This window comes from Tachysurus fulvidraco, chromosome 9 (assembly GCF_022655615.1).
Source record: "Tachysurus fulvidraco isolate hzauxx_2018 chromosome 9, HZAU_PFXX_2.0, whole genome shotgun sequence".
Lineage (NCBI taxonomy): Eukaryota > Metazoa > Chordata > Actinopteri > Siluriformes > Bagridae > Tachysurus > Tachysurus fulvidraco.
The window spans coordinates 26,548,454-26,576,202 of NC_062526.1; the positions used below are offsets into that span (position 1 = coordinate 26,548,454).

At 41.1% G+C, this 27,749-nt stretch overlaps 2 protein-coding genes and 1 pseudogene across 4 annotated transcripts; all 3 read left to right on the forward strand.

Annotated features, from left to right (window-relative positions):
* Window positions 1-8,952: 8,952 nt before the first annotated feature.
* LOC113658595 (tripartite motif-containing protein 16-like) lies at window positions 8,953-12,624 on the forward strand. Of its 2 annotated transcripts, XM_047818402.1 has the most exons (7): window positions 8,955-9,639; window positions 10,051-10,146; window positions 10,286-10,519; window positions 10,631-10,790; window positions 10,935-10,994; window positions 11,316-11,577; window positions 11,861-12,624. In XM_047818402.1, coding segments are annotated over exons 1-7 (1,407 nt in total). In that variant the 5' UTR covers window positions 8,955-9,045; the 3' UTR covers window positions 11,862-12,624. The 2 variants fall into 2 exon arrangements, with proteins under 2 accessions (XP_027026922.2, XP_047674358.1); XM_027171121.2 differs by having other exon boundaries at window positions 8,953-9,639; window positions 11,316-12,624.
* On the forward strand, window positions 8,982-17,936 carry LOC113660595 (tripartite motif-containing protein 16-like). 2 transcript variants are annotated; one of them, XM_047818394.1, is made up of 7 exons: window positions 8,982-9,030; window positions 15,188-15,805; window positions 16,217-16,312; window positions 16,452-16,685; window positions 16,909-17,068; window positions 17,213-17,272; window positions 17,391-17,936. In XM_047818394.1, the coding sequence occupies exons 2-7, from the start codon at window positions 15,203-15,205 to the stop codon at window positions 17,918-17,920; spliced, it is 1,683 nt and encodes a 560-aa protein (XP_047674350.1). In that variant the 5' UTR covers window positions 8,982-9,030; window positions 15,188-15,202; the 3' UTR covers window positions 17,921-17,936. The 2 variants fall into 2 exon arrangements, with proteins under 2 accessions (XP_047674350.1, XP_047674349.1); XM_047818393.1 differs by lacking the exon at window positions 8,982-9,030 and having other exon boundaries at window positions 15,126-15,805.
* A 6,675-nt stretch (window positions 17,937-24,611) lies between these two features.
* On the forward strand, window positions 24,612-27,407 carry LOC113658602 (annotated as a pseudogene).
* The last annotated feature ends 342 nt before the right edge of the window (window positions 27,408-27,749 follow it).

A 27,749-nucleotide genomic window follows, 5' to 3' on the forward strand; every position in this document is an offset into this window, starting at 1 on the left:
GCTTTTGTGGTGGGTCCTGAGAATATTGTCTTTGCCTACAGCACCTACTGTATGTAGTGGGCAGAACTCAACAGTTCAAAAGTTACACCTGTTCTGTCTACAGCAATGGGCCAATATTCTTTTTATCCTTTGCTTGCTAACCAAAATATGTTACTCACATTAAACAATTTAAAGGCAATTCTACCAAATACTTACAAAATATATGTAGCTTTCTGACCTGCTGGGAACGTGATGAAAGAAATAAAGCTGAAATAAATCATTCTCTCTATGGGGATGGGAATTCTCTCTTTTATTCTGATGTTTCACATTCTTAAAATAAAACAGTGATTCTAACTGATTCGAGACAAACGATGTCAGGAATTGTGTCAGGAAATGTGTTTAAATGTATTTTACCAAAGTTTATGCGAACTTCTAAATTCACCTGTGGTATGTATTTGTTGGAGTACCAACATGTTTCTTCACAGTTTGAATTTTGATCAACCGATGTACACATTTTAAAATGATTACATTACTTTTCTACTTACATTTACTTTTACTACATTTCTCTGTAGTTACAACCTGGCAGGGAGGAAACTTTACAGACTGACTGCAATGTGATTGTTGCTGCTGTGTTTTCTCCTGCTGACTGCCATCACAGTGCTGTGGATCAAATACAGCATCATTAGTACAGAACAAACCAAGCTGGAGACCAGTCACAAAAACTTGACTATAGAGAAAGACCGATTACAGACCAGGTTCGACAAGCTGAACGAACGGTTAAAGAAGCAAAACAATGAATTTCAGAAGAATTTGACTGATTTGAAAAAGGAGTTACTGACCAAATACAACATTACAACTAAATAGCTGAAAGAACAGTTACAGAAGCAAAACAATGAATTCAAAAAGAATTTGACTGTTTTGGGTGAGTGATGTAGTAAAGATGGTCAGTGTAATAAATGTCAGATCTCTTCAAAGTTCCTCTCCAGGACATTCCAAAAATTCTCAGTGGGGCCAAAGTGTCAATATTTAGTGTGGCTTCCATTATTTTCCAGACCTGCCTTAACTCTCTTGGGCATGGAGTTCACCAGAGCATCACATGTTGCCACTGGAGTCCTCTTCCACTCCTCCATGTCACAGAGCTGGTGAATATTAGAGACCTTGTGCTCCTCCACCTTCCATTTGAGGATGCCCCACAGTGACCACTCCTCTGGCCCATTCATGAACCCCTGGAAGACGGGTGGAGCGATGGATAAGCCATACGGCATGACCCGGTATTCATAGTGCCCCGAGGGTGTGATGAAGGCAGCTTGGTGCTTGATCGAGCTTGGTGAAAACCCTTGCATCCTGCAGGTCCTCCAGAGCAGCGGGCATGAGTGGGAGGGGGTACGGAAGAGGAGCGATTTGGGAGTTCAGCTGCCGGTAATCAATACAGGGGCGAAGACCTCCATCCTTCTTTCCCACGACGAAGAAGCTGGATGCTGCTGGAGAGGATGAGTGTGTGATAAACCCCTGACGGAGAGCCTGCTGGATGTATTCCTCCATTGCTCGGTGTTCAGGAGTGGACAGCGGGTACACACGGCCCTTGGGTTGCTTACCATCGGGGAGCAGGTCAATGCAGCAGTCCCAGGGTCGATGAGGGGGAGACAGGTGGCGGCCTGGGTACTGAACACGTCCTTGAAGTCCCGGTACTCCTCAGGGATGTCCGGCTGAGTTGTAGTCGTAGCCTCCTCCACCTGGGTGGTGCCGATCATAGCCCCCTGGACCCACGTTGGAAGCTGGGAGAGACAGTGCTCCTTACAGTAGAGACTCCACTCCAGGATGTCACAGGGATCCCAGGAGCACCTCGGCACGTGCTTTTGTAACCATGGTCTCCCCAGGATCACGCTGATGGTGGAACACTCCAGGACCAGGAACCTGATCTCCTCTTGATGGAATAGCCCCACTCGGAGTGTCACTACCGGGGTGCAGTACTTCACCCACCCCTTTCCCAGCGGGCGGCCCTGGATGGTTTGCACCTCTAAGTCCTGGAACCCCTCTCTCGGGGGAGGCGTAAGCGGTCGAGGCAGGCCTGGGAGATGAAGTTCCCCGCTGAGCCGGAGTCAACTAGGGCATGTACAGAGATAGATAGAGCGGGGGTTAGAAGAGACACAGTGAGCTTGGATAAGGGTGAGATGTCAGTGGGGAGCTCAACAGTGCTCACCGCAGCACGAACGGGGCGTGTGGGGCACCGAGTGACAGAGTGTCCCGGCGATCCGCAGTACAGACACCTTCCCATGGCCAGGCGGCGGTCTCTTTCTCTCCGGGACAGTCTCTGGGAGCCCAGCTGCATAGGTTCAGCATCCAGGGCAGCCATTGCGCCTTGCAGCGCGCCTGGTTGAGTAGAAGTGGGAGTGGGATGACAGGCTGCCAGGCGCTGAGAGAGCCCGATGGATTTCTGGATGAAGCTCTCCAGCCCCACTGTATCCACATGCACTGCCATGGCCTGCATGATCTCAGGATTCAATCCCTGCCGATAAACGCTGAGAAGCACTGACTCGTTTCAGCCACTAGATGCCGCCAGGGTGTAGAGAGGTTTCTGCAGAATCCATACTGATGTTTAGAAAGAATAGAAATTTGAAAGTTTAACTCTGTTAATCCTAATTTCAGAATAATGAAATATGGGAAAATGATCGGACAAATCTGAATATAGAAAACCATATTCCTTCCCTTAGAGAATTTCTTAAAATACTATCAATGTTACTGATTTTTCTGTAACTCTTGTAGGTTTATTAATAAGAGGAAAATAATAACTAGAATAAAGAATATTAAGAAAATCTACAGTAGGGATATCAAATTTATTTAAGAGATTTATGTTTTAATAAAAATAAATAGTGAATGACATTGTCATAATTCCTAGAGAGACTTCTTATTTTCAAATGAAAAGTAGGAAAAAGATTAGCAGGCAAAGATCTACATAAATCATTAAACTTAGTTTCAGTATAAAAAGAACAAAAATTAGAAGCACCCAACGATGAAAAAATGTTTTAAATCTGGGTCAACATAAACATTATTAAGGATCGGATGTAGAAAAATCCAAAGGTTTAAAAGGCACGTGTTACTCTTGCACTTGAAATTCATGAATTAACTTGTAGTATTTTTATAGACTTGTCAAAAGCTTTTGATACAGTCAATCATTTTATTTTATTGGAAAAGGTGTACAAATATGATTTTCATGATCTTTCATATACAGTAAGTGGTTGAAAAATGACATCTCGAATAGAAGTGTGTTAATGGTTGCTTTTCTAATACAGCAAGATTATTCTGTGGGGTTCCTCAGGGGTCCATTCTTGGAACCTTACTACTTCATATAATATATATATATATATATATATATATATATATATATATATATATATATATATATATATATATATATATACTTCCAATAATGTTTGCAGATGATACAACTTTCATTTTCTCTCACTCAAATTTTAATTTACTGATTAAGTGTAAATAATAGTCTAATTGCTTATGCTAATTGGTTTAATTTAAATAAGTTATCTGTAAACTGTAAAAAAAAAATATCTAACTTCGTTATTTTTGGTAGAAAAAAATTATATCCTAAGGACTAAGGAAAAATTACAATTAAGTCTAGTGTCAACTGCGAAATTCTTGGGAGTTTTCTTTGATGAGAGTTTGAGTTGGAGGGAACAAGCTGATTACATAAGTAGGAAAATACATAAATCTACTGGTATAATAAGGAGGGTTAGGCATTTTATTACCACATAGTGTCTTCTTACTCTTTATTATAGTTTAATTTATCCGTATCTCTCATATTGTAATATAATTTGGGCGAGCACTTTTCCTATTAGTCTACATAAACTTTTTCCCTTCAGAAACGTTTTGTTAGGATTACAACCCGATCCAATAATCCAGTGATCCCTCGTTTACCTGAACCCCTCGCAATAGGTAAAAATCTGCGAAGTAGGAGTGCACCCCTAGGAATTTCCGTATATGTGTGTGTGGGTACCAGAATGTTTAATATATGTATATTTATACTTTATGTATATATTTTACTTAAATATATTTAATTATAAAACCTTAATATTATACATTATACATCTTTTTAATTATAATCTTCGTCTTTTTTGATGTAGCGCACTGTCAATTCATTCACTCCATGATGGTGTGCCACCGCGGCATAACTTCTGACCTGTCTTAACATATCTAAAAGTTTGACCTTTTCAATTATGGTCATAATCTTCCTCTTCCTCTTGGGCTCACTAGGGGAAACTTTTGCAAGCGCATGGCGCTTAGGAGGCATTGTAAGGGCTTAACGAAAACACAATACGCGAGACACAGTTGACAGCATGAACGAGAGTGGTGAGATACAGTACAAAACGGGAAGAAGCTGGGAGAGGATGCGATGATGCGCAGCCAATCAGCTCAGATCTCGCACCTGGAGCCAATCACGTGCCTTGTCTGAGTGCCCGTGGGTATGTACAAAGAGAGAGTTTCTCTCTTTGTCTGGCATCCTGGGAAACCGTTTTTATGTTTATTTTTCGATGAATAATCTACACATTTGTAAACTTTTCACACACACACACACACACACACACACACACACACACACACACACACACACACACACAGACACACGTTCATATTTCTATAAAGAAGTTCAATAATAAAATACATGTGTGCAAATCATATTTGTTTCCTCTCTTATTTATAAATTTAGTCGCATCAGTCAGCTTTGGCCTGGAGATATGCTGAGTAATGGTTGATATTTATCAGTCAGTGGTTATCCATTTAATTTAATAATTAATTTTTTCCAGTCAGTGGTTATCCATTTAATTTAATAATTTCTGCTTATTTTACTCAAAAACATGGCATAATTTCATAAGGTTTATCATTCATAAATTAAGTATAATAAAAAAACTAAGGAGTTTAAAAGAAGTTTTATTCACATGAAATTATGCCATGTTTTTGAGTGGGGTGTGTGTGTGTGTGTTAGTGTCGTATAAATTACTAGAAAGCAATACTTGAGTAAAAGTACAAGTATCGTACTAGAAAAAGACTTTGGTAGAAGTGAAATTTGCCTTTTAGAATATTACTCAATTAAAAGTCTTAAAGTATCTGTTATTTACTGTACTTAATTATCAAAAGTCATTTTCTGATATTTAATGTACTTAAGTATTTGAAGTAAAAGTAAAAGTAAAAATTCAGTGATTTTCGGTAGGCATAAGAGACACTTCATCCGGTAGGAAGAATCTTTCATTCCAATGTACAGAAACATTTCCTGCAAATACAGCCACGGGTGTATAACGTTATCTTCCTCACCCTGTTCACCACTATCATCGGGGTGGTCGTCTACGACAGGGGTGGCCAACCCGCGGCTCCCGAGCCATATGCGGCTCTTTATCCTGTTTCATGCGGCTCTTATGTTCATATCGAAGTTTGTATTTGTGTCTTTTTATTGTGCGTGTTCGCTTCGCTTGATTTCAATATGGTATTGTCGTCAAACGCGCATGTGAGTGGGATGAAAATATATGAAAGTTTCCTGGTAGGAGCAAGAACATTTGAGTAAACAATTTGTGTCAAGTTCGCTCTCAAAATAGAAGGGAAAAAAGGTGATGTTTAAGTGTGCCCATGTGTATTATGTGGCTCTTTGCGGTAACACAGTAAAAAATGTGGCTCTTGGTCTCTGACTGGTTGGCCACCCTTGGTCTACGACAAAGGAAGGTCCTCCACCAGGTGCTTCCATGGTGGTTTCAGTTGTGCTTCCGCCTCCTTTTGGCAACATTACTCTGAAATAGAGCGTGCGGAGCTGCGTAATGCAATCTAGGAGCAGTGATTCGCCAAACCTCCTTTATTGCAGTCGCATACATTTCTTCAGATTTTATTTTGTAGTAACGAGTAACGAAGATGCTTAGTGGAAATAAAATGGAGTAAAAGTATACATTTTATCAAGGAAATGTAGTTGAGTAAAAATGAAAGCTGACATAAATTTAAATAGCGAAGTAAAGTACAGATACATGAAATTTCTACTTAAGTACAGTAACAAAGTATTTGTACTCCGTTACATTACAACACTGGTGTGTGTGTGTGTGTGTGTGTGTGTGTATAGCCTGTTGTTGGTTGATCAGATGACACAAGGTGAGCAAAATAGATATTACAAGTGTAAAATAGATATTACACACAGAATGGTGATCATTGTATCATCTCCTGCCTTTGAAATATACCAGCCTTTAATAGTGCATCAACTTTTGTGCCTCTATAGTGAAAATAATTCAAAATTTCTGTTTTTTTTTTTTAAATAAAAAATGAGGCATTTTTGTATAGAAATAAGGTTTATTATACCTGTCACGATGAGACAAAGGCGAATGCGGATCCAAATGCAGTTTACGATTTAATTACAAAAACAAGAAACAAACAACAGATAAGCAGGCAAAACAGGATAGAACACTGAGCAGAACAGGGAACAGGAACAGACAACATCATACACCAAACAACGACTCACAACAGGGGAATGAACAAACAGAGTAGATATAGGGAACAAGAACCAATCACAAGACGGAGGCAATCACAGTCTAAGACAAAACACCTAGGGAAGAGAATGAGTGCAGTTAATTTCCATGGTAACAGATAGGTGGGTGGGGTCAACAATTAACAGCAGGGAAAAGACAGCAGACAGAAACAAGGGAAAACACAGACAGACTTGTTACAGAACCACCCCACGCCCCTACGAGCGGCTTCCAGACGCTCCCAAGTGCACAGAAACCAGTCCAGGAGGGTGGAGCAAAGGCACAACCAGGGTGGGAGGGCAGGTCGGTTTTGTGTAGTGGCGGCACCAGCCAAGCAGGAGGCCAAGGCGGCGCCGGCAGAGCAGGAGGCAAGGGCGGCGCCGGCAGAGCAGGAGGCCAGGGCGGCGCCGGCAGAGCAGTGGGCCAGGGCAAAGCCGGCAGAGCAGGAGGCCGGGGTGGTGCTGGAGGCGGAGCCGGAGGTTGAGCCAGCGACCAGAGCAGTCTTTTCGGTCAACCTGGCTGGTTCGGCTGGTTCCGTCGACCCGGTCGGTTCTGTCGACCCGGCCGTTTCGGCTGATTCCGTCGACCCTGTCGGTTCTGTTGACCCGGTCGGTTCAGCTGGTTCCGTCGACCCGGTTGGCCCATCTGGTTCCGTCGACCCGGTTGGCCCATCTGGTTCCGTCGACCCGGTTGGCCCATCTGGTTCCGTCGACCCGTTTGGCTCATCTGGTTCCGTCGACCTGGTTGGCCCATTTGGTTCCGTCGACCCGGCCGGTTCGGCGGCTTCCGTCGACCCGGCCGGTTCCGTCGACCCAGACGGTTCGGCGGGTTCCGTCAACCCGGTCGGTTCCGTCTACCCGGCTGGTTCCGCAGGTTCAGTCGACCCGGGCGGTTCCGTCGACCCGGTCGGTTCCGTCCACCCCGGTCGGTTCGGCTGGTTCCATCGACCCGGTCGGTTTGGCTGGTTCCGTCGACCCGGTCGGTTCCGTCGAACCGGTCGGTTCCGTCGACCCGGTCAGTTCGGCAAGTTCCGTCAACCCAGTCGGTTCGTCAAGTTCCGTCGACCCGGTCGGATCCGTCGACCCAGACGGTTCAGCAGGTTCCGTCGACCCGGTCGGTCCCGGCGATCCGGCTGTTTCAGCTGGCGGCTTAGGGATGCCGGCCGCCCGAGCCGACCTCATCTGGGTATCCACCAGTTTCGAGACCAGCCGGTTAGCACGGGCCTTAGCCCGGTATCGGTATCCATGAGAACTGGCTTGGTCACAGGTGTGCACGGGACTGGGCTGGACGGAGGCACTGTAGGGCATTCGGGCGTCCGTGGCTGATTCCACTCTGTAGCCCACGGACCCCGATGCTTGCTGCCCCCCCCAAAAAACTATTTACGGCCGGCTTCCATCTCTACACTGCTCAAGATTAGCGCGGACCCGCCCAGGAGCAATGCCAAGTTGACGAACCCTGAGAATGATTTTAGCTCTCGGGTAGACGGCATCAAGTATCGCAGGATGTCCTTTAGTCCGTGCTTAAAAATGTCCTTGAGAGCCTTCTTGTCAAAGTTGACCTGATTGCACATGTCTACGAATACCTCCGTATATTCCTCGACCGGGGAGTCCTCCTGACATAGACAACACAGGATTTCTGCTGGATGCATTTGGTGAGTCGTTCTGTCACGATGAGACAAAGGCGAATGCGGATCCAAATGCAGTTCATGATTTAATTACAAAAACAAGAAACAAACAATAGATAAGCAAAACAAGAAATAAGCAGGCAAAACAGGATAGAACACTGAACAGAACAGAACAGAACAGAACAGAACAGAACAGAACAGAACAGGGAACAGGGAACACCAAACAACGACTCACAACAGGAGAATGAACAAACAGAGTAGATATAGGGAACAAGAACCAATCACAAGACGGAGGCAATCACAGACTAAGACAAAACACCTGGGGAAGAGAATGAGTGCAGTTAATGTCCATGGAAACAGATAGGTGGGTGGGGTCAACAATTAACAGCAGGGAAATGACAGCAGACAGAAAAAAGGGAAAACACAGACAGACTCGTTACAATACCAAATATAATTATATATATATATATACAGTTGGAAACAAGTTAGACTAAAAAGGTGAAAAAAAATGGCTATCATTTCATTTTTTATAAGCAGTTAAAACAGAAAAGATCAAGTTGACTCGGTGCTCCTAATTTGCATAGGAGGAAAATAGGAGAAATAAATTAATATTCATTTTAAAATGCATTGAAGTAAGTAAGTTCCAGGAAAACATTAAATATTCACATTACGCTCAAAACATATCATCAGCCTACGTTCAACTTCCAAAAGCAGATTTCTCTGACACAGTGTGTATGATAGAAGGGGGTTAGAGGGAGAAGAAACAGTTAAAAAAAGGGGCGTTTATAAGCTGTATGTCCTTGTGCTGCTCCTCCCCTCCCTCCCTCTCGCTGTCTCTCTCTCTCTCTCTCTCTCTCTCTCTCTCATACACACACAGAACCAGGAAGTTTATTTCAACAAAAACGGAACTCAGAGTGCTGCATTGAGTTCAGAAAAATGGCTGAGGCGAGTATTTCAGTAGATCAGGATCAGTTCATCTGTTCAGTGTGTCTGGATCTCCTGAAGGATCCGGTGACTCTCTCCTGTGGTCACAGTTTCTGTAAGGTGTGTATTAATGGCTGCTGGGATCAGGAGGATCAGAAGGACGTCTACAGCTGTCCTCAGTGCAGAGACACTTTCACACCAAGGCCTGTTCTACGCAGAAATAACATGCTGGCTGAAGTGGTGGAGAAACTGAAGAAGAAGACTGAAGTTCAAGCTGCTTCTCCTGATCACTGTTACGCTGGACCTGGAGATGTGGAGTGTGATTTCTGCACCGGGAGAAAACACAAAGCCGTCAAGTCCTGTCTGATGTGTGTGGCTTCGTTTTGTGAAACTCATCTCAAACCTCACTATCAAGTTCCTTCATGGAAAAAGCACAAGTTAGTGGAAGCTTCTGGAAATCTACAAGAGAAGATCTGCTCTGAACATGATAAAGTGCTGGAGATCTTCTGTCGTTCTGACCAAAGCTTCATCTGTTATCTGTGTATGACGGATGAACATAAAAGCCACGACACCGTCTCAGTGAAAGCTTACAGAAGTGAGAAAGAGGTGAGAAATACAAGTCTCATCTATTCAGTCAGTTCATACAATTTATATTTCTAATGTAAAGTGGCTGAAGGTTTCCAAGCAGAAGCTACAACTTAGGGTTCATATTAAACTTTTAAACTTTGGATATTTTATTATTAAAAAAGAAAAAAATCGATACATCTTTTGTTGTTAATTGTGATGTAACCCAAAGGAACCCAAGTATATTCATTAAATACTAAAATATATTTCTGTGTTTAACTATGAACTTTGTAACAGCCAACATCCAGTGTTCTATTTAATAAGGTGCTCCGTAGAACCCGAGTGAACTTTAACCCTTTCTGTGCAGTTAGTGTTCAAACACTGAGCTCATACACTCTGTATAAACTGCTCATAAAGTTTATAAACAGTGAAACGTCTTTTATTTTTCCTCAGAATAAGCTACAGGAGGAGCAGCTGAAATTCCAGCAGAGACTCCAGGAGAAGCAGAAGAAGGTGCAGGAGCTGAAACAGGCTGTGAACACTATAAAGGTGAGCAGTGAGCAGAGACAGAGCTGCTCCTAGAAACACACACAACATGGACAACATGGAGACATTTAGAGTCCCAGTAAGAGAGAGAATGAGAGATGAGCTTTAAATGGACCTTCATGTGTTGTGTGTCTCCTAACAGCTCAGTACACAGACAGCAGTGGAGGACAATGAGAGGATCTTTACTGAGCTGATCAGCTTCCTGGAGAAAAAGCGCTCGGAGGTGACGGAGATGATCAGAGCTCAGGAGAAGGCTGAACTGAGTCGAGCTGAACGACTCCTGGAGCAACTGGAGCAGGAGATTGATGATCTTCAGAGGAGAGTCACTGAGATGGAGAAGCTTTCACACACACACAATCACATCCATTTCCTCCAGGTAACACACACTGTCTGAAACACACACACACACACACACACACCTGTATGTATAATGTGTATATTTCTCCACCTTTCTCCTTCTCTATGTTGTTCTTCTTTCTCTCTGTAGAGTTTCCAGTCTCTTCGTGTCTCTTCTGGACATGACGACACATCCAGCATCACTGTCAGTCAACATCTCTCATTTGATGGAGTGAAGAAATCTCTCTCTGACCTGAAAAAGAGACTCGTGGAAATCTTCCAGGAGGAATTCATCAACATCCCTGGACGTGGTGAGAGAAATGGTCCTGATAATGTGTTGTCTAAAATAAAACACTGATTAAATATCAGACAGAAATTCTGTCACTTTAAATTGTTTCAGTCTTTTTTACGGCACCTGATTTTTCCATCTCCATTTTGTTTCTGTGTCTCCACAGCTGCAGAACTTCAGATAATTTTACCCTCAGAACCAAAGAGTAGAGATGATTTTCTGCACTGTATGTGTAACACACACACACACACACACACACACACACACACACACACACACACACACACACACAAGCACACACTCACACACACTAACACTCACACGCACTAACACTCACACACTCACACACACACATACACTCACACACACACACACACACACACACACACACACACACACACACACATACACACACACACACACACACACAGACACACACACACACACAAGAATATAAGAATTATATTCTTAACTTCATCACTGTACACTATAAACATTCTGTAATTACTTTCTAAAGTGGTCCCATTTTGTTTACAATTTGATTTAGATTTCTGTTCTCTGACTCTGGATCCAAACACGGTGCACCGTTTCCTCATTCTGTCTGAGAAGAACAAAGTGGTGACAGACAGTAGGGAACATCAGCCGTACTCTGAACATCCAGAGAGATTTATCGACTACAATCAGGTGTTGTGTAAGGAGAGTGTGTGTGGACGCTGTTACTGGGAGGTGGAGTGGAGCAGTAAAGATTGTGTGTATATCGCAGTCTCATATAAAGACATCTGCAGGAAAGGTCGGGGTAATGACGGCTGGTTTGGAGGCAACAATAAGTCCTGGGGTCTGAGATGTTCTCCTTCTTTCCTGTCTTTCCGGCACAACAACATTAATACTGACCTCAGTGCTCCATCATCCTCCCGAATAGGAGTGTATGTGGATCACAGTGCAGGAACTCTGTCCTTCTACAGCGCCTCTGACACCATGAAGCTCCTCCACAGAGTCCACACCACATTCACTCAGCCTCTATATGCTGGGTTCTGGCTGCGCTGTTATGGATCAACTGTAAGGTTATGTGATCCAAAGGATCCAAGTGATGGCATTTGAAGCTGCAGTTTAATCAAGTAACATATTGAAAAGATTGAAACCAGATAAGTGACCAGTAGTCGGTAATTTGCTACTTTATTCAACGCTGTTTAAATACTGATGAATCAGACAAAATGATTTAATTTGTACGTCCCCAAAAATAATGTAATGGAGTAATATGGACTGTAATAAGTGTGTTAGAAGTAAAGTATGAGCACATTCAATCATTCATTTTCTACCGCCTATCGAACTCAGGCGTCATCGGGCATCGAGGCAGGATACACCCTGGACGGAGTGCCAACCCATCACAGGGCACACACACACTCTCATTCACTCACACACACACACACACTACGGACAATTTCCCAGAGATGCCAATCAACCTACCATGCATGTCTTTGGACCGGGGGAGGAAACCGGAGTACCATGTATTACTCGGGTATGATTCTGGCCCATTCTTCCACACAAACACTCTTTACATCTTGAAGGTTCCTTGGGCCACTTCTATGAACTTTGAGTTCTAGTTCTTTCCTTTTCCAATTCATTTCCATCTTTTTCTATTGGATTCAATCCGGTTATTGGCAAATCTGTTCTACGTAGTAGCTTAATTTTCTTTTTCTGGAACCAATTGAGAGGTTTCTTAGGATTGTTGTTGTCAGGGATCAGCGCAGACTTATGGCCATGTGCGTTTGTGTTTGTTTGGGTCACGTGATTGCCCCGTCCACGTCTGCTCCTCCCGGTCATCACACCTGTTCCCCATTGTGTGTGATTGTCCCTGTCTGTATATATGTGAGCCGCGTTGCCTTAGGCAGCGCGGCTTCATTAATAATAATGTTAGTTCCCTGTGTAGTGTGGTTTATGTTTGTCTTCCTCATGTATTAAACCCCTTGCATTTGAAGCTATCCTGCGTACGGGTCTGTCTCCATTCCACCTCCGACCGGGTTCTGACAGTTGTCCTGCTGTAATGTCTACCTTGGTTTCTTCTGCATCCTGGTAGATGGCAGCAGATTTTTATCAAGCATGTACATTTTTCCATTTAGTTTGCCAGTGCCGTATCCTGAAAAACAGCCCCACACCATGATGTTCCCATTCCAAACTTCACAGACTACTTTTTCCTTTGGTAAATAATTGTACCTCCTAATTCCAGGTCTTTCTGAAGCTCTCCACGAGTGGTCCTTGGCACTTGGACAACTCTTCTGATAATTCTTTTCACACCTCTGTGAGAAATCTTGTGAGGATCACCTGGTCATGGGCGGTCTATGGAGAGATGAAGCTCTTTTCACTTCCGGATTATGGCCCCATTAATGCTATAATATTAATTTCCACTGACAAGAGGAATTGGGATTGCTTTCTGATTACTGATGGATTTCAGCTGGTGTCTTGGCTTTCCATGTCTTTTTGCATTTCCCTTTCTTTACGTGTTCAGTACTTTTTCTGTGTCATTCCATTTTATTACTCATTACTTAACCCTTATATTTTAAAAACTCAACTCATCTCTTTAGTCAGGCGTACACATAATACATCCCATAATATCATGCACCAGTACATCAGACCTGCACATTTTTATGAACAGCAGATATGTTAATCCCTCTCCACTGCTTCTCTCTTTGTACCCATCCCGAGGCATCCAGACATTATACCAGCTCCCGACGTCTTCTGTGGGACGAAGCCTTTGGACGTCCACTGAGCCGAGGCCGACTCTAAGAATCCTGAGACATCTCCAGTTAGACTCTGTGATACTAAGGAGATCTGAAGTCCATGATCCTTACACCAATACAACATTTATCTGACTGTATATTACAATCACACCCCCAGTGTCACCCATATGAGGATGAGGTCCCCCTTGAGTCCGGTTCCTCTCAAGGTTTCTTCCTTTACCAATTTAAGGCAGTTTTTCCTTGCCACTGCTGCCTGAGTCACCTCAGACTTGCTCATAGGGGGATAAATACATACAGAATGTGAACTATATATATCTAATAATAATCTTGAATTTTTTATTCTGTTAATTCTTTTTCTGCTCTATGTTTATGTTCTGTAAAGCTGCTTTGAGACAATGTCTATTGTAAAAAGCGCTATACAAATAAACTTGAATTGAATATTGAATTATATTTTCCTCGGATCTATCTGACCCTGCTGGAAGGTTTAGAAACGTTTAAAGTGTCATAACTTGGGTTTTCTTCCACATATTTGCCTGAAATTTACCAGGATTGTTGCAAACTATGAACTTTGCAAGTAAAATTAATTTTGTATATTTTCGTTGAACTATGTGTTCAGACCAGTATATAATATGCGTTTTGGATCCTCCAGGGTCATTTTCAGCACAATGAACATACATACAGACACAAAAATGCCCACATAAAATGTTCACTAACACACGCACCCAAAACACACACACACACACACACACACACACACACACACACACACACACACACACACACACACACACACACACAAGCATTGAGCATTGCAATTCATTAGGCCTCCAGACAAAACAAAAGCTACTCATTTGTAAATATTTCACACTTGTGTGTAGCCTATTGTTGGTTGACTAGATGACATCAGGTGGGCAAAATAGATATTACACACAGAATGGTGATCATTGAAGAATATTTTTTATTTATAAGCATTTAAGTCAATTTGGCCTGGAAAAAAAAACAGGTTTTATTATTTGCTGACATTAAAAATGGTCAAAATCTCCTGCCTTTGAAAAATACCAGCCTGTAATTGTGCAGCAACTTTTGTGCCTCTATAGTGAAAAGAATTCAAAATTTCTGTGTTTTTTTAACTAAAAAATGAGGCATTTCTGTATATAAATAAGGGTTATTATACCAAATATATATTTTTTGCAAAATATATGTTAATATGTTGTAAACAAGACAGAATAAAAAGGTGAATAAAATGGCATTCATATATACTTCATTTTTTATAAGCAGTCAAAACAGACAAGATCAAGTTGACTCGGTGCTCCTAATTTGCATAGGAGGAAAATAGGAGAGTTAAATTAATATTCATTTTAAAATGCATTGAAGTAAGTAAGTTCCAGGAAAACATATTAAATATTCACATTACGCTCAAAACATATCATCAGCCTACGTTCAACTTCCAAAAGCAGATTTCTCTGACACAGTGTGTATGATAGAAGGGGGTTAGAGGGAGAAGAAACAGTTAAAAAAAGGGGCGTTTATAAGCTCTATGTCCTTGTGCTGCTCCTCCCCTCCCTCCCTCTCGCTGTCTCTCTCTCTCTCTCTCTCTCTCTCTCTCTCTCTCTCTCTCTCTCTCTCTCTCTCTCTCTCTCATACACACACAGAACCAGGAAGTTCATTTCAACATAAACGAAACTTTGAGTTCAGAAAAATGGCTGAGGCGAGTATTTCAGTAGATCAGCTTTCAGTGGATCAGTTCATCTGTTCAGTGTGTCTGGATCTCCTGAAGGATCCGGTGACTCTCTCCTGTGGTCACAGTTTCTGTAAGGTGTGTATTAATGGCTGCTGGGATCAGGAGGATCAGAAGGACGTCTACAGCTGTCCTCAGTGCAGAGACACTTTCACACCAAGGCCTGTTCTACGCAGAAACAACATGCTGGCTGAAGTGGTGGAGAAACTGAAGAAGAAGACTGAAGTTCAAGCTGCTTCTCCTGATCACTGTTACGCTGGACCTGGAGATGTGGAGTGTGATTTCTGCACCGGGAGAAAACACAAAGCCGTCAAGTCCTGTCTGGTGTGTGTGGCTTCGTTTTGTGAAACTCATCTCAAACCTCACTATCAAGTTCCTTCATGGAAAAAGCACAAGTTAGTGGAAGCTTCTGGAAATCTACAAGAGAAGATCTGCTCTGAACATGATAAAGTGCTGGAGATCTTCTGTCGTTCTGACCAAAGCTTCATCTGTTATCTGTGTATGACGGATGAACATAAAAGCCACGACACCGTCTCAGTTAAAGCTTACAGAAGTGAGAAAGAGGTGAGAAATACAAGTCTCATCTATTCAGTCAGTTCATACAATTTATATTTCTAATGTAAAGTGGCTGAAGGTTTCCAAGCAGAAGCTACAACTTAGGGTTCATATTAAACTTTTAAGCTTTGGATATTTTATTATTAAAAAAGAAAAAAATCGATACATCTTTTGTTGTTAATTGTGATGTAACCCAAAGGAACCCAAGTATATTCATTAAATACTAAAATACATTTCCGTGTTTAACTATGAACTTTGTAACAGCCAACATCCAGTGTTCTATTTAATAAGGTGCTCCGTAGAACCCGAGTGAACTTTAACCCTTTCTGTGCAGTTAGTGTTCAAACACTGAGCTCATACACTCTGTATAAACTGCTCGTAAAGTTTATAAACAGTGAAATGTCTTTTATTTTTCCTCAGAATGAGCTACAGGAGGAGCAGCTGAAGTTCCAGCAGAGACTCCAGGAGAAGCAGAAGAAGGTGCAGGAGCTGAAACAGGCTGTGAACACTATAAAGGTGAGCAGTGAGCAGAGACAGAGCTGCTCCTAGAAACACACACAACATGGACAACATGGAGACATTTAGAGTCCCAGTAAGAGAGAGAATGAGAGATGAGCTTTAAATGGACCTTCATGTGTTGTGTGTCTCCTAACAGCTCAGTACACAGACAGCAGTGGAGGACAATGAGAGGATCTTTACTGAGCTGATCAGCTTCATGGAGAAAAAGTGCTCGGAGGTGACAGAGATGATCAGAGCTCAGGAGAAGGCTGAACTGAGTCGAGCTGAACGACTCCTGGAGCAACTGGAGCAGGAGATTGATGATCTTCAGAGGAGAGTCACTGAGATTGAGAAGCTTTCACACACACACGATGACATCCATTTCCTCCAGGTAACACACACTGTCTGAGACACACACACACACACACACACGATCACACCCATTTACTCCAGGTAACACACACTGTCTGAAACTCTCTCTCACACACACACACACACACACACACACACACACACACACACACACACACACACACACACACACACCTGTATATATAATGTGTATATTTCTCCACCTTTCTCCTTCTCTATGTTGTTCTTCTTTCTCTCTGTAGAGTTTCCAGTCTCTTCGTGTCTCTTCTGGACATGACGACACATCCAGCATCACTGTCAGTCAACATCTCTCATTTGATGGAGTGAAGAAATCTCTCTCTGACCTGAAAAAGAGACTCGTGGAAATCTTCCAGGAGGAATTCATCAACATCCCTGGACGTGGTGAGAGAAATGGTCCTGATAATGTGTTGTCTAAAATAAAACACTGATTAAATATCAGACAGAAATTCTGTCACTTTAAATTGTTTCAGTCTTTTTTACGGCACCTGATTTTTCCATCTCCATTTTGTTTCTGTGTCTCCACAGCTGCAGGACTTCAGATAATTTTACCCTCAGAACCAAAGAGTAGAGATGATTTTCTGCATTGTATGTGTAACACACACACACACACACACACACACACACACACACACACACACACACACACACACCTTTAAATGAATTAAACCCAACATGTTCAGTTTGTTTTTCTCTTTTATTTTAGATTTCTGTTCTCTGACTCTGGATCCCAACACGACACATCGTAAACTCATTCTGTCTGAGAAGAACAGAGCAGTGACACTCAGTACGAGAGAGCAGCAGTACTCTGATCATCCAGAGAGATTTGACTCCTTGTGGCAGGTGTTGTGTAAGGAGAGTGTGTGTGGACGCTGTTACTGGGAGGTGGAGTGGAGCGGTGGTGGTGTGTGCATATCAGTCTCATATAAAGACATCAGGAGGAATGGACCGGGTATTGAGTGTGGGTTTGGATGCAACAAACAGTCCTGGAGTCTGGAATGTTCTCCTTCTTCTCTGTATTTCTATCACAACAACATTAAGACTGATCTCAGAGCTCCATCATCCCCCAGAATAGGAGTGTATGTGGATCACAGTGCAGGAACTCTGTCCTTCTACAGCGTCTCTGACACCATGAAGCTCCTCCACAGAGTCCACACCACATTCACTCAGCCTCTATACGCTGGGTTCAGGCTCTACTTTTATAGAACTTCTGTAAAATTCTGTGATCCAAAATAAAATATTAGCAATATGACTTTTTATTTATTATTAAAATGACCAATTTTTTTTTACGTTAAGCTTAATTGAAATAAAGATCTGATATGAGTGAGTGTCTAAATATGTAAAATACAACAGAATTAACAGAATATTGTTTTTAAATCTATGAATTATAGACACTAGTTGCTATAAGTGCTTGTATGTCATTATTTATTTATTTATATATTTTTTTTACATTTTAAATTTTCTAGTTAATTAGATTCGATTTTGTTGACACTAAAAAAGTTTAATATCAGAGTTTGAAAATATTAAAATAAACAGAAGTAACGTGACTTATTTTGTTATTTTTATTACTGTAAGTCACCTGGTTTGCTAATGTTGCTAATAACTGCTGAGTTAAAATTAGCCGTTGTGGTGGTGTTGCTATAAACAACGTTAGGCGACATTGTAGTGGATTTATACACAGAGGAAAGACTCAAAGGTACGAAATTAACCGAAAATACCAGGTTTCAGGTTGGATTTGGCCGAAGTTTAAAATGACATAAATACAATATGCATTCACAACAGTATGCAAGCAGCGATCACTGTCTCGCTCGAGAGACAGAGAGAAGGACAGATACAGAGAACGATACAGAGAGGGAAACTTCTCTCGGGCTTCAACTTGCACCGAGCAAGCAGCAATTTGATGTGTCTTAATCTTATCTGGATTTGATCTGGATCAAAAAATACACATTTCAGTTATGTAGCCATCATGTTTCATGTTTATTGAACTACGTACAGTAGGTTGTGAGAGTTTGTGTGAGCAAGAAAGTCACATGAACCAAAAAAATAAAAACAAAGTTTGATTTTGAGGCTGAACGTGTGTTACACTGCCAAGCTAACTGGTGACATCCTTCCAGGACTGTCAGCTGAGTTAACCATTAAAATAAAAAGTGTTTAGTGTCCTTGCAACTTGTCCATGACTGACGTCTCTGTTTATCACCTTGGATTCTACAAACAGATTCAGATTCTGATTATTTTATTTAATACCGTCAGCGATCAAAAGCTATTTTCATGGCAAAAATTCTATTTCAAAAACACAAATATCTTATAAATACAATAAAAACGAAACAAATATTAACAGCAGTCGTATTATACATTTTAATAATTAACATAAGATAAAAAAAAATCCAACTCCTTTTCAGGCATAATGTCATTAAATATGTCCTTAAGTAACTTGATAAAAGAGCATTCTGCTTGTGTTAAGTCCAGGACAATCTAATAGAATATGTTTGACAGTTAAGAGAATCCTACAAAACATACATAAAGTTGGGTTCACCTGCAAAAAAAAGCATGAGTCAATTTTTAATGTCCTTATGAGCTTCAGAATCTACAAATATTGTCGGTTTTCCTAACTGTCAAAAACTAAAGGGTAACCAGCATGGATTATCTATGGTCATTAACCAAGGACTGAAACAAACCAATGTAACCAGAAATATAATTTCCTAACATTCAATATCATAAACCACATTCTCACTTGTGAAATGTAATCCCTTGCTGTCAGGTTTTTAGATTTCTTTCGTTTGAACATCCAAACGCAGCACAGAAGTTTGGCATCGTCCATGCATTTAAAGTACAAAGATGGTGGCGGTTTTGACGCATTTTTAGGACCCCAAGGCGACATCTATGTATAGATATCTATGGAAACAACGTTATGCGACATTGTAGTGGATTTATACACCGAGGAAAGAGCTAAAGGTATGAAATTAAACAAAAATATCAGGTTTCAGGTTGGATTTGGCCGAAGATTAAAATGACAAATACAATACGCATTCACAACAGTATGCACTGAAAACAAAACACCTCGAGACCATTTGTATTTTTTGCGAGAGCCAAGGTCGCGTTTGTTCGTGAAAGCTCTCGTTATGACCTTCTGCTGGAGGGGGAAGAGGAGGACACGGGGAGGAAGGATGACAGGAAACAGCCGGAGAAGGGGTGGCAGTCGGACGACGAAGACGACAAGAGGGCAAAGATACCGAAAGTGTGTAAAAATCATTGATATTCTGTTCTCTTCACAAGACCGGAAAAGTTCCAGGGAATTTAGAGTAAGAAATGTAATGTGGTACATTCCCTGTGTCCAGGACGGTCTTTATGAGTTTATGTGCATCTTTTGCAATGGTGTCAAAAGTATTCACATTCATTACTCAGGTAGAAGTATAGATACTAGGGTTAAAAAAAAATAAAAATTCTGTAGAAGTTGAAGTATCAACTCAAGCTTTTTACTCCAGTTAAATGTATAAACGTAAAAGTAATGCAAGGAAAAAAATGCCATTAAGGACAAAAGCTTTGGCTGTGCCACAGGGGCCTATTGTGTACTACTCCAAAAAACTAAAGATGACAGTAATGTTATATTAATATGTTTAATTAATGTTGAAAAATTTACCTAAAGAATATACATTAATATATGTGTACTACTGAGCTGTGTTTCATGGAGCAGAAGATATGACTATTGGCTATAAGTATAGTAATGGTGCAAAAAGTCAAACTTCAGAGGCATGTCATCAATAACCTTTATTGAACCAAACACAACCAAACAACAACAGAGTAAACAACAACAGGGAAGCACAGAACATGCGACAAAGAGTTACCAATATCCTTTGTTCAGCCGCAAAAGCAGCTGTTTTCAAGGTTCTTTGAGCCAAGTTTATTTGTATAGCGCTTTTTACAATAGACATTGTCTCAAAGCAGCTTTACAGAACATAAACATAGAGCAGAAGGTAAACATAAGGATTAATAAAAGAAATAACGAATAATAAAAGAAAAAGAATTGACAGAGTAAAAAATTCAAGATTATTATTAGATATATATAGTTCACAATCTGTATGTATTTATCCCCTTATGAGCAAGTCTGAGGTGACTCAGGCAGCAGTGGCAAGGAAAAACTCCCTTAAATTGGTAAAGGAAGAAACCTTGAGAGGAACCGGACTCAAGGGGGACCTCATCCTCATATGGGTGACACTGGGGGTGTGATTGTAATATACAGTCAAACAAATATTGTATTGGTGTAAGGATCATGGACTTCGGATCTCCTTAGTATCACAGAGTCCAACTGGAGATGCCTCAGGATTCCCAGTGTCTGCCTCGGCTCAGTGGACGTCCAAAGGCTTCGTCCCTCAGAGGACGGTAGGAGCTGGTACAATGTCTGGATGCCTCGGGATGGGTACAAAGAGAGAAGCAGTGGAGAGGGATTAACATATCTGCTGTTCATAAAAATGTGTAGGTCTGATGTACTGGTGCATGATATTATGGGATGTATTATGTGTACGCCTGACTAAAGAGATGAGTTTTTAATCTACATTTAAACTGGGAAAGTGTGTCTGAGCCCCGAACACTATCAGGAAGGCTATTCCAAAGTTTGGGAGGTAAATAAGAAAACGCTCTATCACCTTTATTAGACTTAGATATTCTGGGAACTACCAGAAGTCCTGAGTTTTGTGATCTCAGAGAGCGTGAAGGATTGTAACGTGTTAGAAGACTAGTTAGATACATGGGAGCTAAACCATTAAGAGCCTTGTACGTAAGTAGCAGCAGTTTGTAATCAGTTCTAAACTTAACAGGTAAAGTGTAGAGATGATAACATTGGGGTTATATGGTCATACTTTCTTGTCCTAGTGAGAACTCTGGCAGCTGCATTTTGGACTAACTGTAACCTATTTATTAAAGATGCAGGACAACCACCTAGTAATGCATTACAATAGTCCAGTCTAGAGGTCATGAACGCATGAACTAGCTTCTCAGCATCAGATACAGACAGGATGTTTCTCAGCTTGGCAATATTTCTAAGGTGGAAGAAGGCTGATTTGGTAGTATGGGCGATACGATTTTTAAAACACAAGTTGCTGTCTAAAATGACACCGTCAATGTACATCCCTCTAAATGGAAGATGTATTACTCGGGTATGATTCTGGCCCATTCTTCCACACAAACACTCTTTACATCTTGAAGGTTCCTTGGGCCACTTCTATGAACTTTGAGTTCTAGTTCTTTCCTTTTCCAATTCATTTCCATCTTTTTCTATTGGATTCAATCCGGTTATTGGCAAATCTGTTCTACGTAGTAGCTTAATTTTCTTTTTCTGGAACCAATTGAGAGGTTTCTTAGGATTGTTGTTGTCAGGGATCAGCGCAGACTTATGGCCATGTGCGTTTGTGTTTGTTTGGGTCACGTGATTGCCCCGTCCACGTCTGCTCCTCCCGGTCATCACACCTGTTCCCCATTGTGTGTGATTGTCCCTGTCTGTATATATGTGAGCCGCGTTGCCTTAGGCAGCGCGGCTTCATTAATAATAATGTTAGTTCCCTGTGTAGTGTGGTTTATGTTTGTCTTCCTCATGTATTAAACCCCTTGCATTTGAAGCTATCCTGCGTACGGGTCTGTCTCCATTCCACCTCCGACCGGGTTCTGACAGTTGTCCTGCTGTAATGTCTACCTTGGTTTCTTCTGCATCCTGGTAGATGGCAGCAGATTTTTATCAAGCATGTACATTTTTCCATTTAGTTTGCCAGTGCCGTATCCTGAAAAACAGCCCCACACCATGATGTTCCCATTCCAAACTTCACAGACTACTTTTTCCTTTGGTAAATAATTGTACCTCCTAATTCCAGGTCTTTCTGAAGCTCTCCACGAGTGGTCCTTGGCACTTGGACAACTCTTCTGATAATTCTTTTCACACCTCTGTGAGAAATCTTGTGAGGATCACCTGGTCATGGGCGGTCTATGGAGAGATGAAGCTCTTTTCACTTCCGGATTATGGCCCCATTAATGCTATAATATTAATTTCCACTGACAAGAGGAATTGGGATTGCTTTCTGATTACTGATGGATTTCAGCTGGTGTCTTGGCTTTCCATGTCTTTTTGCATTTCCCTTTCTTTACGTGTTCAGTACTTTTTCTGTGTCATTCCATTTTATTACTCATTACTTAACCCTTATATTTTAAAAACTCAACTCATCTCTTTAGTCAGGCGTACACATAATACATCCCATAATATCATGCACCAGTACATCAGACCTGCACATTTTTATGAACAGCAGATATGTTAATCCCTCTCCACTGCTTCTCTCTTTGTACCCATCCCGAGGCATCCAGACATTATACCAGCTCCCGACGTCTTCTGTGGGACGAAGCCTTTGGACGTCCACTGAGCCGAGGCCGACTCAAAGAATCCTGAGACATCTCCAGATGGACTCTGTGATACTAAGGAGATCTGAAGTCCATGATCCTTACACCAATACAACATTTATCTGACTGTATATTACAATCACACCCCCAGTGTCACCCATATGAGGATGAGGTCCCCCTTGAGTCCGGTTCCTCTCAAGGTTTCTTCCTTTACCAATTTAAGGCAGTTTTTCCTTGCCACTGCTGCCTGAGTCACCTCAGACTTGCTCATAGGGGGATAAATACATACAGAATGTGAACTATATATATCTAATAATAATCTTGAATTTTTTATTCTGTTAATTCTTTTTCTGCTCTATGTTTATGTTCTGTAAAGCTGCTTTGAGACAATGTCTATTGTAAAAAGCGCTATACAAATAAACTTGAATTGAATATTGAATTATATTTTCCTCGGATCTATCTGACCCTGCTGGAAGGTTTAGAAACGTTTAAAGTGCCATAACTTGGGTTTTCTTGCACATATTTGCCTGAAATTTACCAGGATTGTTCCAAACTATGAACTTTGCAAGTAAAATTAATTTTGTATATTTTCGTTGAACTATGTGTTCAGACCAGTATATAATATGCGTTTTGGATCCTCCAGGGTCATTTTCAGCGCAATGAACATACATACAGACACAAAAATGCCCACATAAAATGTTCACTAACACACACACCCAAAACACACACTCACATACACATGCACACACACACACACACACACACACAAGCATTGAGCATTGCAATTCATTAGGCCTCCAGACAAAACAAAAGCTACTCATTTGTAAATATTTCACACTTGTGTGTAGCCTATTGTTGGTTGATCAGATGACATCAGGTGGGCAAAATAGATATTACACACAGAATGGTGATCATTGAAGAATTTTTTATTTATAAGCATTTAAGTCAATTTGGCCTGGAAAAAAAAACAGGTTTTATTATTTGCTGACATTAAAAATGGTCAAAATCTCCTGCCTTTGAAAAATACCAGCCTGTAATTGTGCAGCAACTTTTGTGCCTCTATAGTGAAAAGAATTCAAAATTTCTGTTTTTTTTTATAAAAATGAGGCATTTCTGTATATAAATAAGGGTTATTATACCAAATACAATTTTTTTTGCAAAATATATGTTAATATGTTGTAAACAAGTTAGAATAAAAAGATGAAAAAAAAGGCATTCATATATACTTCATTTTTTATAAGCAGTCAAAACAGACAAGATCAAGTTGACTCTGTGCTCCTAATTTGCATAGGAGGAAAATAAGAGAGTTAAATTAATATTCATTTTAAAATGCATTGAAGTAAGTAAGTTCCAGGAAAACATATTAAATATTCACTTTACGCTCAAAACATATCATCAGCCTACGTTCAACTTCCAAAAGCAGATTTCTCTGACACAGTGTGTATGATAGAAGGGGGTTAGAGGGAGAAGAAACAGTTAAAAAAAAGGGGCGTTTATAAGCTCTATGTCCTTGTGCTGCTCCTCCCCTCCCTCTCCCTCTCCCTCTCCCTCTCCTACACACACAGAACCAGGAAGTTCATTTCAACAAAAACGAAACTTTGAGTTCAGAAAAATGGCTGAGGCGAGTATTTCAGTAGATCAGCTTTCAGTGGATCAGTTCATCTGTCCAGTGTGTCTGGATCTCCTGAAGGATCCGGTAACTATACCCTGTGGTCACAGTTTCTGTAAGGTGTGTATTAATGACTGCTGGGATCAGGAGGATCAGAAGGACGTCTACAGCTGTCCTCAGTGCAGAGACACTTTCACACCAAGGCCTGTTCTACGCAGAAACAACATGCTGGCTGAAGTGGTGGAGAAACTGAAGAAGAAGACTGAAGTTCAAGCTGCTTCTCCTGATCACTGTTACGCTGGACCTGGAGATGTGGAGTGTGATTTCTGCACCGGGAGAAAACACAAAGCCGTCAAGTCCTGTCTGGTGTGTGTGGCTTCGTTTTGTGAAACTCATCTCAAACCTCACTATCAAGTTCCTTCATGGAAAAAGCACAAGTTAGTCGAAGCTTCTGGAAATCTACAAGAGAAGATCTGCTCTGAACATGATAAGTGCTGGAGATCTTCTGTCGTTCTGACCAAAGCTTCATCTGTTATCTGTGTATGACGGATGAACATAAAAGCCACGACACCGTCTCAGTTAAAGCTTACAGAAGTGAGAAAGAGGTGAGAAATACAAGTCTCATCTATTCAGTCAGTTCATACAATTTATATTTCTAATGTAAAGTGGCTGAAGGTTTCCAAGCAGAAGCTACAACTTAGGGTTCATATTAAACTTTTAAGCTTTGGATATTATTATTAAAAAAGAAAAAAATCGATACATCTTTTGTTGTTAATTGTGATGTAACCCAAAGGAACCCAAGTATATTCATTAAATACTAAAATACATTTCCGTGTTTAACTATGAACTTTGTAACAGCCAACATCCAGTGTTCTATTTAATAAGGTGCTCCGTAGAACCCGAGTGAACTTTAACCCTTTCTGTGCAGTTAGTGTTCAAACACTGAGCTCATACACTCTGTATAAACTGCTCGTAAAGTTTATAAACAGTGAAATGTCTTTTATTTTTCCTCAGAATGAGCTACAGGAGGAGCAGCTGAAGTTCCAGCAGAGACTCCAGGAGAAGCAGAAGAAGGTGCAGGAGCTGAAACAGGCTGTGAACACTATAAAGGTGAGCAGTGAGCAGAGACAGAGCTGCTCCTAGAAACACACACAACATGGACAACATGGAGACATTTAGAGTCCCAGTAAGAGAGAGAATGAGAGATGAGCTTTAAATGGACCTTCATGTGTTGTGTGTCTCCTAACAGCTCAGTACACAGACAGCAGTGGAGGACAATGAGAGGATCTTTACTGAGCTGATCAGCTTCATGGAGAAAAAGCGCTCGGAGGTGACGGAGATGATCAGAGCTCAGGAGAAGGCTGAACTGAGTCGAGCTGAACGACTCCTGGAGCAACTGGAGCAGGAGATTAATGATCTTCAGAGGAGAGTCACTGAGATTGAGAAGCTTTCACACACACACGATGACATCCATTTCCTCCAGGTAACACACACTGTCTGAGACTCACACACACACACACACACACACGATCACACCCATTTACTCCAGGTAACACACACTGTCTGAAACTCTCTCTCACACACACACACACACACACACACACACACACACACACACACACACACACACACCTGTATATATAATGTGTATATTTCTCCACCTTTCTCCTTCTCTATGTTGTTCTTCTTTCTCTCTGTAGAGTTTCCAGTCTCTTCGTGTCTCTTCTGGACATGACGACACATCCAGCATCACTGTCAGTCAACATCTCTCATTTGATGGAGTGAAGAAATCTCTCTCTGACCTGAAAAAGAGACTCGTGGAAATCTTCCAGGAGGAATTCATCAACATCCCTGGACGTGGTGAGAGAAATGGTCCTGATAATGTGTTGTCTAAAATAAAACACTGATTAAATATCAGACAGAAATTCTGTCACTTTAAATTGTTTCAGTCTTTTTTACGGCACCTGATTTTTCCATCTCCATTTTGTTTCTGTGTCTCCACAGCTGCAGGACTTCAGATAATTTTACCCTCAGAACCAAAGAGTAGAGATGATTTTCTGCACTGTATGTGTAACACACACACACACACACACACACACATACACACACACACACACACACACACACACACCTTTAAATGAATTAAACCCAACATGTTCACATTGTTCAGTTTGTTTTTCTCTTTTATTTTAGATTTCTGTTCTCTGACTCTGGATCCCAACACGACACATCGTAAACTCATTCTGTCTGAGAAGAACAGAGCAGTGACACTCAGTACGAGAGAGCAGCAGTACTCTGATCATCCAGAGAGATTTGACTCCTTGTGGCAGGTGTTGTGTAAGGAGAGTGTGTGTGGACGCTGTTACTGGGAGGTGGAGTGGAGCGGTGGTGGTGTGTGCATATCAGTCTCATATAAAGACATCAGGAGGAATGGACCGGGTATTGAGTGTGGGTTTGGATGCAACAAACAGTCCTGGAGTCTGGAATGTTCTCCTTCTTCTCTGTATTTCTATCACAACAACATTAAGACTGATCTCAGAGCTCCATCATCCCCCAGAATAGGAGTGTATGTGGATCACAGTGCAGGAACTCTGTCCTTCTACAGCGTCTCTGACACCATGAAGCTCCTCCACAGAGTCCACACCACATTCACTCAGCCTCTATACGCTGGGTTCAGGCTCTACTTTTATAGAACTTCTGTAAAATTCTGTGATCCAAAATAAAATATTAGCAATATGACTTTTTATTTATTATTAAAATGACCAATTTTTTTTTACGTTAAGCTTAATTGAAATAAAGATCTGATATGAGTGAGTGTCTAAATATGTAAAATACAACAGAATTAACAGAATATTGTTTTTAAATCTATGAATTATAGACACTAGTTGCTATAAGTGCTCGTATGTCATTATTTATTTATTTATATATTTTTTTTACATTTTAAATTTTCTAGTTAATTAGATTCGATTTTGTTGACACTAAAAAAGTTTAATATCAGAGTTTGAAAATATTAAAATAAACAGAAGTAACATGACTTATTTTGTTATTTTTATTACTGTAAGTCACCTGGTTTGCTAATGT